General features: G+C 62.4%; 1 protein-coding gene across 2 annotated transcripts in view; it reads right to left on the bottom strand.

Moving 5' to 3' along the window:
- Positions 1–922: 922 nt before the first annotated feature.
- LOC102457791 (rho GTPase-activating protein 39-like) overlaps positions 923–9,813 on the bottom strand; it is a 64,707-nt gene continuing 55,816 nt past the window's right edge. For both annotated transcript variants that reach the window (XM_075901473.1, XM_075901474.1), the window contains exons 6-10: positions 8,412–8,485; positions 6,756–6,955; positions 6,209–6,300; positions 4,879–5,048; positions 923–3,492 (exon numbers count right to left, since the gene is read on the bottom strand). In XM_075901473.1, the coding sequence (XP_075757588.1) occupies positions 3,298–3,492; positions 4,879–5,048; positions 6,209–6,300; positions 6,756–6,955; positions 8,412–8,485 (731 nt within the window). In that variant the 3' untranslated portion in view covers positions 923–3,297. The remainder of the gene's footprint in view (positions 3,493–4,878; positions 5,049–6,208; positions 6,301–6,755; positions 6,956–8,411; positions 8,486–9,813) is intronic.

Here is a 9,813-nt window from a genome sequence, read left to right as displayed (position 1 = left end):
CTGGTTTCTTCCTTGTGAGGTCCCTTCCAAGGCATTCTGCACTGCAGAGCCTGTGGAGAGAGCCTGAAAGTGATTACTTACCTCTATAGCATCGGGGGATTCCTGTGCTGGCCTTTTTCTCCTTCTAGAAGTTACATGCTGCCAGTTCTCTTCTTGGTCATGTACTGCCCTCTCTGGCTCCTCTGCCTGCTGTGCTTGAAGGATTAAATGCTGCCTCCTATCGAGGAAGTCTTCATCCTCTCTGATCAAGCGTAGGGTCAACACTTGGGTCTCTAATTTTTTCTTCCAAAATGGCGACCAGCTTTCACTTAGTGCAGATGAAATCCCTTCTTTCTTCCAGGAGGAAGACAAACATGGCACACGCTGTGCAGGTAACAACAGCAGACCGATCACCATCCATTGCTGCTGTCCTGGAGAAGGGATTTAAAAAGAAAGGCAAGAGAACTTTGCCCCCTTCCCAACTCCCTCTCTAAACTCCCTGTTAGCACTCACCTGTTCGCAAGCTCCTTGGTTGCTTGCCCACTGCCTTATAAAGCCCTGGAGTGCCTGAAAGTCCCTCCCCATACCAAGGCTCAGCCAATCAGCAGAGGCTTCTAGAATTCAAACTTTAATTAGAAGCCAACAGTTTCCAACTGCCAATCACAGCACATACTCCATGAAGGGGAGGGGGAGGGCAAAGGGGAAGTGAAAAAAAAAAGCCTCACTCACAAACACAGGGGAAAAAACAAACAAAAGCAAAAAAAGAACACACCCCAACCCTCACTCACACACACACACACAAGCTCAGCACAAAGCAAGAAAGCCCCAAACACAACACCCACTTCCCTCAAGGGTCCTGTATCTGCTTCTCCTCTACCTGGAGGACTCCCTCTCTAAACTCCGTCGTGCACCTGCTGAAAAAGGAAGCTCCACACAGACGATCCAAGCTCTGAAAATATGCAGCAGGGATGAGGTTTTAATGATTCTGATCACAGAGGAGGGGCTGCTCCGGTGGGTTCACATTTACAAACTGATTGGCAAAAAAGAAAACAATATCCAGTGTAACGTGTCGGCCCATGTGACAGTCCTGGCAACAAGCACTGATCCAACAGGACGAGAGGTGTTTCTGCTGCACCGCAGGGCGAGCAGAGGCCGAGTCCTTGCCCACAGTGTTGCTGGCTGCGGTTTACAGCCCTGGGACACCTGCACATCTCCCACCCAATCAAAGGGATTCTGGGTCAGGCAGGAGCAAGCCCTCCAGCTGGGTTGGGGCGAGGGCCTGGCACCCTGTGCTGTGGCCCAGGGCTAGTCTGAGAGCCGGGGGCAGCGTTCAGGGTGCAAGAAGCTGCATACATTCTCCCCTCCTGTGGCAGCCAGAGGAGCTGACTGGCTTGCTGCCGGCAGCGGGGTGAGAGCAGGAAGCAGGCACTCGCCAGGCCCGTCGGCATCAGGCCAGCCCCAGGGTTGTGACCAGAGGAGCAGGGATTTCCTGGCCCAGGACACCAGCCCCACGCACCTGGTACCAGGAGAGGCACTTTGGCCCCTGGCTTGAAAGGGCCCAGCCCCAACTTTGGCTGAAGATCTTGCCCCCCAGGGCTCCCTGTCTCCTCAGTTTCATAAGGCACAAGTGTCCTGAGCTGCCTGGGCTCTGGCGTGAGCAGACAGACCCCGTGCAGTGCATCTGCCGGCCAGAGTCGAGTCCCTGCAGCCCCGCCCCACGCACGTTTCCAGTCAGGAGAAGGCTGGCTAGTGCTTGGACCCGACAAGTGGCGCGGCTGGGCTTGGGGATCTGCAGGCACAGGCGGGAAGATGCTTTTGGACCCTGCAGGCAGCAGCGAGCTGGACAAACACCCCCGAGGTGCAGAGACCTGGCCCGGGACAGAAGAACCGTGCGGAAAAGCCCAGGAGCAGCCCTGGACAGGAATGGGAGACTGGCTGGAGGCCCAGGGCAAACCAACATGCTCCCACTGCAGCCTCACTCCACACCCCTCACTGTGGCTCACCACAGTCTCACTGGCCCAGAGCACTGGGGACGCTAACGAACACGGCCAGCCATAGCCACAGCCACCCCTGGCAGCCAGCCCCAGATCACCCTGCCATGCTGGCTGCCTTCCGGCTTCACGGGGCCCAGCCCGCTGCCTGGCGGCACAGGGCAGGGAGGCGGCAGAATTGAGGGGGACCCCGGCACACGACGGACACAGCCTGGCTCAGCCTGGAAAGAAACTCTCCGACACCTCCCAGCACAACAGGGCCTGCTGGCCCAGCCCTCTCCCGCACCAGCCGCCTCCCCCTCCGGCCGCAGCGCAGTGCTGGCGCAAGATGCAACCGGCCATCATTCCAGGCCAGGAGCTGCTGCTCTGCCGCACGCCAGCTCCATGGACCTCGGGCCACTCGGGGGGGCCTGGCCAAACGACTTTCCCCTCTTCCCAGGAGATGGAGAAGGGGGCCCCTAGGGCGCCCCCCCCTTGCTTGGGGAGCCTCTCCTGGCTAGTCCCACAGGATTAGGTCAGCATAGAACAGCCCTGGGGAGGTGTCTCTGCAGACAGCACCGGGCAGTGGGAACAGCCCGCATTGCCTCCTTGGTGGGATGGGGAAGGGACGTGAGAGCCCTGCCCTGGCCGTGACCCCCACGCCCATGGCCCACTGTCTGCACTAAGGCACATGAGGAGCGGAGACAGACCCACACTCCTAGCCAGGTCCCTGGGGGAAGCCGATTGGGGCAGCAGCTGCGAGGCCGCTTGCCAGAGTGGGCCCAGTGGGCCCTGGGTCCCAGCGGCGGAAGGCAGCAGAGGGCTCTGGCCTAGTGCGCCCGCTGCAGGTGCTCTGGGCAGCCCTGCACGGCCGCAGAGAGCTCCAGGCCACTACCAGCCTGAGCACCAAAGCCCCTCCCTGCAGGGTCCTCCCGGCGCTGTGCCAGCAGCTGCTGAGCGTGGCGCGTGCGTGGCCGGGCTCCCTCGGCTGGGAACTGCAGCACCCAGCTGCCGCCTGGCGGAGAGGAGCCCGCTGACAGCCAGCGGCAGTGAACGGGCATGCGCCGGGAACACGCCCATCCACAGACTGCAGAGCAGCAGAAAGGTTCCTGCTGCCAAGAGCGCGTCGCTCCTGCCCAACCCCCAGCGAACCCATCAGCGCTACAAGTCAGCACCATGCTCCCGACGCCCCGGCGCTGGCCAGCTGCTCCCATGCTCCCCCGTTTACACTGGCCCTCGTGAGTGGCAGCAATCCTAGAGCAGGGAACCGGAGCCTACACCCTCGTGCGGGTGAGTCCTGGGTGACTAGCCCGCGTGATCTCCCCCCGGCAGCCCTGGGTCCAGCTGCTCACACCAGCCCTGGGATGAAGCCAGTGTCCAGGTGCACAATGAGCATGCGCAGGAAGGACATCTCCTTGCGGGTGTTCTCAAAGATGACCCGGGGGTCGTCAGACTCGCAGCGCAGGCAGTTCGGGGCCATCACCATGGCCAGGTTGTTCACATCCATCTTTGTCTTGCCCACGTTGGTCGGCTGAGCAAATATCTGCGAGAGGAGAGCAGGAGGTTCAGCCAGAGCAAAGGGGAGTAGACGGGAAGCAGCTAGGCCCACGGGAACAGGCCTCGGTCCAGGGGGCAGCCAGTGTGCAAGGCTGCAGATCACAGTGTCATGAGTTACAACCCTGTTGCTTTATGAAAAAAAAATGGCTTATGGATATGAATATGCATAACTCAAAGGCGCTTTATGCAAAACAGGTCATGTGCCATATCCATTGTACAGATACAATCTGCTGAACGAGTTTATCGTATTTGTGTGCATGCATCATCCTTGTACGTGAAATCAGACATATGGAAATGCAGCACTGGAGTGTGACTGTGCAGAGGAGGCCAGTAGCGATACTTTGGCTCAGTACTCAAACCAACCACCTCGGAATAGTCTTGTTTGTCCAGTGAGCCCAAAGTGTGTCTGGTCCTTCCTCAGGAAGAAACCTGGCCACAAAGGGCTCTGCAAAGCTGTGGACTCAGGCCAGAGTAAAGATCAGCTCAGACTTGGAGCTTTTTACCTGAGATAAGATCAATTGGTCAGAGTAAGAACGTGCATGTGACACGTTTCTCAGTTGTTAGAACTAGCCGGCAACTTGTGTTTATTGTAACTTACTTGGATCTGTCTGTTTTCACTTGGAACCACTTCAGTCCGATTTTTAAACTGGATAAAAACACTTCAGTGTCTTGTCCAGCCCAGTGTAAATAACTGTTACTTGTGGGGTGGGCAGTGTCTGGGCCTCTCTCTCGTTCAGTGAGAAAGGGGCTGATGCTGGAGCTTTCTCTGGGTAAAACTCTGACCCAGGAGAAGGTGGGTTTGTTTGGGGTTTTCATCCCTTTGGGGGGGTTGGTTCCTGCGTGCTGAGCCCTCCCAGAGCTGAACTGACCTACGTGTCTGTGTTGCTCTGCAGGGGGCAGTAATCCCAACTCTGGGCCTTGGCTAATGGAGACCAGAGCTTCTGGCCCTGCAGGGGTGGGTGGTGGGGAGCCCGAGAAGATGGGCATCATGGCTTGATCAGCACCCTAGGGGATAACCGCAAGGGGATTTCTCTGGGCCAGCCCATCACAAAGGGAATCCTGAAGCAGCATGTGGGGCTGGGGCATGGGAGCCTCCCTGGGGCCAGAGGCAGTGTTCCCTGTAAGCTGAGAAGTTGGGCAGCCTCCCAGGAGCACCCACAGCCAGCGCCATGTGTTTCATGTGGTGGTGCACATCTGCACATGCCTAGGTGCATGTAACAAATCTATTCTGCACACAGATGGAAAACCTTGGAGAGAACATTGATCAGAGGGCTTCGCGGTGCAATCCTTGGAGCTTGGGAGGGAGCAGCCCGGCTGGAATGGCTCCATTCTGCACAGGGAACAGGGCCCCTGAGTGGGCGGAGGGGCTCACCTGCAGGAAGTGGATGAGGTAGCACAGGACCAGCCTGTTGAACTCTGGCAGAAGCTGCACCACAGCCACAGCGGCGTCAGGGTCTTGGCACCTGCGGATGCACTCGGCATAGAACTGCGGGGGCACGACGGGCTCCTCCAGCTCCCGGTACCACAGCTTCAGCAGGGAGGCTGCGGAGAGACCAGACCTCCCGTCAGCATGCGAGTCTGGCTCCCTCTGACCGGCCGCTGGTGGCCCTGGGCCGAGTGTGGGAACTGGCCGCTGGTCTCCCTGTCCCACAGAGCCGGGCGCTCGCAGGAGAGCAGCTTGCACTGAGCCCCCGCCCGGCTCCGTATGCGGTGCCTGAGCGCCCGGCCCTGCCCTGCCCGGCTCTGTCTGCGCTGCCTGAGCACCCGGCCCTGCCCCGCCCGGCTCCGTCTGCGCTGCCTGAGCACCCGGCCCTGCCCCGCCCGGCTCTGTCTGCGGCGCCTGAGCACCCGGCCCTGCCCCGCCCGGCTCTGTCTGCGCTGCCTGAGCACCCGGCCCTGCCCCGCCCGGCTCTGTCTGCGCTGCCTGAGCACCTGGCCCTGTCCCGCCCGGCTCTGTCTGCGCTGCCTGAGCACCCGGCCCTGCCCCGCCCGGCTCCGTCTGCGCTGCCTGAGCGCCCGGCCCTGCCCCGCCCGGCTCCGTCTGCGCTGCCTGAGCACCCAGCCCTGCCCCGCCCGGCTCTCTCTGCGGTGCCTGAGCACCCGGCCCTGCCCCGCCCGGCTCTGTCTGCGGTGCCTGAGCACCCGGCTCTGCCCCGCCCGGCTCTGTCTGCGGTGCCTGAGCACCCGGCCCTGCCCCGCCCGGCTCTGTCTGCGGTGCCTGAGCACCCGGCTCTGCCCCGCCCGGCTCTGTCTGCGGTGCCTGAGCACCCGGCCCTGCCCCGCCCGGCTCTGTCTGCGGTGCCTGAGCACCCGGCCCTGCCCCGCCCGGCTCTGTCTGCGGTGCCTGAGCACCCGGCCCTGCCCCGCCCGGCTCTGTCTGCGGCGCCTGAGTCCCTGGCCCTGCCCTGCCCAGCTCTGTCTGCGGTGCCTGAGCACCCGGCCCTGCCCCGCTCGGCTCTGTCTGCGGCGCCTGAGTCCCTGGCCCTGCCCTGCCCAGCTCCATCTGAGCACCGGGCCCTGCCCTGCCCAGCTCTGTCTGAGGTGCCTGAGCACCTGGCCCTGCCCCGTCCGGCTCCGTCTGCGGCGCCTGAGTGCCCTGCCCCGCCGCCGCCCGGCTGCATATCTCCTGTGCTCTCACGCTGCCTTGGAAGCCCATCTAACCCGGCGCACATGCTACATGGCCATCCCCTCTGCTGTCCTACCTGGGATATTGGGGTCACTGAGGTTGTTGGGGATCCTCCACTGGTCTACCTGCAGTTTCAGTGCGTTGACTTCGTCGATGTCGCCGGGTATTCTGAAAGCAGAGAGAACCCGGCACAGGACTGAGTGCCCGCGGGCTGCCGAGCGAGCCGGGCAGCAGGAGGGGAGTTTCCAGGCTGGCAGCATGCACAGGGCTGCTGTTTCTAATTCCGCTCAAACTCAGATGGCCCTTCTGAATTCCCCTGCCAGACTCGCCCCGGCGCCAGCACTCCCCCACTGCCTGACCCATCCCTGCCCCTGCTGGAACAGCAGGGCTCTGCCGAGCCAGTGGGGCAGGTGGCTCATCCCACCGCCCAGAGGAGAGGTGCCTGGGACAGCTGGTGCAAGGGAGCCACGGTGGGGTGCCAGGCAGAGGCTTAGGCCGGCTCTGTCGCACGGGAGCGGAGGCTCCTGGTGAGTGAGTACAGTGCTGGGGGGTGGGGCAGGGAGAGCTGTGGGGACCCCCCTTCTGCCTCTGCTCAGCCCGAAAGCCACCACCCCTAAGCTAACCTGAAGATCCCTTCAGCCTGCTCTCCCCCCAGGGCCAGGACTTGCTGAGACAGCTGGGTCTGCACCCACGGCAGCTTGTTCTTCGGGAACACGGCCTGCTGCCGGGACATGATTTCTTCCAGAGAGCTGCCGAACAGCGAGGGCGTCACAATGGCGCTCCTGGCGAGCGTGATCTCCTCCAGCGTGGGTTTCCGGAGGCCCTGTGGGCAGAGCGAAGACCCGTGAGCTCATGCTGTATTGCCGCCCCAGGCAGGCAGAGGCAGAGATCTGGGGGCAGCTCTATGGGCCTGGCTGGTCCTAGCCACAGTCTGATCTTCTCCAGGTGGGAGCCAGTCCCGTGCCCTGGCCAGGCTGCATGGCGTGGGGCAGCAGCAGGATGAGCTCGGTCCTGGGGCCCCTGAAGGCCAGCAGGGGCTCACGCCCCTTAGAGCAGCTCTAGGCGACGGGACGCGGGAAAACAGAGCTAACACCTGTCTACAGCCGTTTCCCGGGGTCTCTGGCGACGCAGGCATGTAGATCAGGCTACCCGGCATAGGCAAAGAAGCGGGGATTTAAATAATGCCCGCTTCATTAAAATAAACATGGCCGCCGCGCCGACGATCAGCTGATCCGGTCGGGGGCTCAGGCTGGGGAAGCCTTTGCCGACCGATCCTGTAACCCTCGTTTCACAAGGCATAAGGGATCGGTCGGCAAAGGCTTCCCCAGCCGACAGATCCGCGTCTAGACTGCCGCACTGTGCCAGATCAGCTGATCGTCGGCATGGCGCAGCAGCCATGTTTATTTTAATGAAGCGGGGATTATTTAAATCCCTGACTATGCCGGGTAAACTAGTTTCCATGCCTCTGTCGCCAGGGGCAGACATACCCTGGGTGTCCAGCCTGCAGCGCTTCTGAGCCAGATTGTCACAGGCCCTGAGCACCTCTGAAAATCAGGCTCCAGCTGGGCACCCGGAGAAGGTTGACAAGAAGCTGACTCACCTCAGACGAGGGGGGCGAGGCAGCAGCTGTTATGGGACCAACACCTGCTAATTGCCCAGGGCGAATGGAGAAACCAAATGGCTGCTCGCCTCAGTGCAGCTGGAAGGCCCAAGACGGCACGGACCTGCAGCGCCGCAGCTGAAGCTGGGGGCCGAGAGCAGCTTGGAAGCCTCCCTCTGCCGGCCGGCCATGCGGGGCAGGGTGTACACGCACTGGCAGTTCCTGCTGCGGGGGCTGGGCCCTGCTACCCCCCAGAGCTCCCGCTGGACAGAAGGGCCCAGGGGACTGGGACAAGCCACCTTCTCCCGATCCAATTCCTCAGGGCAGGTGCCGCTGGAGCCCCAGGGGAACGGCCCTTTCCTGGCCCAGCCTCCACTCCCAGGAGAGCCACAAGTGCCGGGAAACACAGCTGTCAGGCCAGCCCCGTGGGACCTGTCGGTGGTACAGGGGGAGCGGCCCTTCCCCCGGGCCAGGCGCACCCTGCACACTCGCTGCTGTAACCCTGGCGGGGCCCTTGGGGGACCGAGGCTGGGGATCAGACCTCCCCGGGGCGGGGGGAGTGTCTCCTCTCCCTCCTGCAGCCCGTTCCCATGGCTAAGGCAGAGCCACGGGAGCCGGGAGCAGCCCTGCCACGTGTGCACTGGGAGAGCAAAGCCCGTCGGCACCGCGAGCCTCTCACCTTCTTGCCCCCCGTGACCGCCACCTTCTGCAGCTTCCGGTAGCAGAACCTGGCGTAGGTGCTGATGGGCAAACCTAGGGGGAGGGAGACAGGCTGGTCAGTGCTATGGCCCCCAGAGCCCAGAGGAAAGTGCTGTTGCCACCAATGCGGCACGGGGGTCTCCCGGCAGCCCCTGGACTCTGCCCCCCCCAGACACCCGTGAGTCTCTGGGCTCGAAAAGGAGCCTGCACGACGTGGTCAAGATTGGCCCCATGCCGCACCCCGAACTCCTCTCTCTGCTTTCCCCGGCAGGCTGGGGCACTGCTCCCGCAGCCGGCACCCTCTGCCTCTGCCTCTGCCTCCCCTGGGGAGCCCGGCAGCCCCAGCCTGGTGGCAGGGCCATGAGATGTCCACTCCCTGGGGCTGGCGCAAAGCACGTGGATCCGCCCCGCCCCAGCACTCAGCCACTCTGACCCTGTATCCCCGGGGCGCGGGGGGCCCACGTGTCCAGCGCCACGTCCTTCTGCAGCCCCTGCCTCACTACGTCTGCAGCACACGCCCAGCCACAGGCACTTGCGCTGAGTCGCACCTGAGACGGAGGCCACGTGCCCGGGGCAGGAGATGGCAGACGGGTTCCTGGAGCCGCAAGTGACCAGTGCAGAGGCTGGGCAGTGGGCCCTGCCCACAGGAGAACACACCCACTGGTTCACAAGCATCATCCACATGCAGAGGGAGAGATCCCCGCCCCACCCCCGCCCGTTCTTGCCCTGACGCCTCTTTTCTCCAGAACGACGAGCACACGCACTGACAACACCCATTCACAATCGCTCAGCCCTGCAAGCTGCCTGCCAGGCTGGGCCGCAGAGCAGGGGCTGTTTACAGGAAGGGGCGCAGGCTAGAAACGTGTTTGTACCGTCAACCGAACACAGGAGCCGTTTGTAACTGGCCTCTTCGCGCTTCTTTGCCTCCCAAAGCCCCCGGGAAGCCGGGCTGGTCGGTTGGGGCGACCCTGGTGAGTTACCTCACGGACCCCACAGGGACTCTTACTAGGTGGCCTTAGAGCTGGGCAAGTGCTGGATGGAATGAAGCCACCCGAAGCCTCGTCTGCACTACACGCCCTGCGCAGCTGCCCCCTGCCGATGGCACAGCTGGTGCCCACGTGGTAAGATCTGCAGGGGCTGTCTCCCGACGACTCCACCTACTCTCCTCGCCTGGCAGGTACCGGAGTCGTGGGCCAGCGCCCGGACGCGGTTTATCGGGGCGAAGCCGGTGGGTTGTCGCAGACAAGGCCTGAGCGTTCATGTGTCAGTTTAACATGCTTCATGCCCCCTTGACGGCTCTTTTCTGCAACTGTTCTAGGAAACAAGCTTCGCTGGGCCAAGAGCCTCAAAATGTGAATTTTTAACTCAGACATTTACAGCAA

Source organism: Pelodiscus sinensis, chromosome 18 (assembly GCF_049634645.1).
Source record: "Pelodiscus sinensis isolate JC-2024 chromosome 18, ASM4963464v1, whole genome shotgun sequence".
In the NCBI taxonomy this organism is placed as follows: Eukaryota; Metazoa; Chordata; order Testudines; family Trionychidae; genus Pelodiscus; species Pelodiscus sinensis.
The sequence above is the reverse complement of the archived record's forward strand: the minus strand, read 5'-3'. Positions and strand labels throughout refer to the sequence as shown.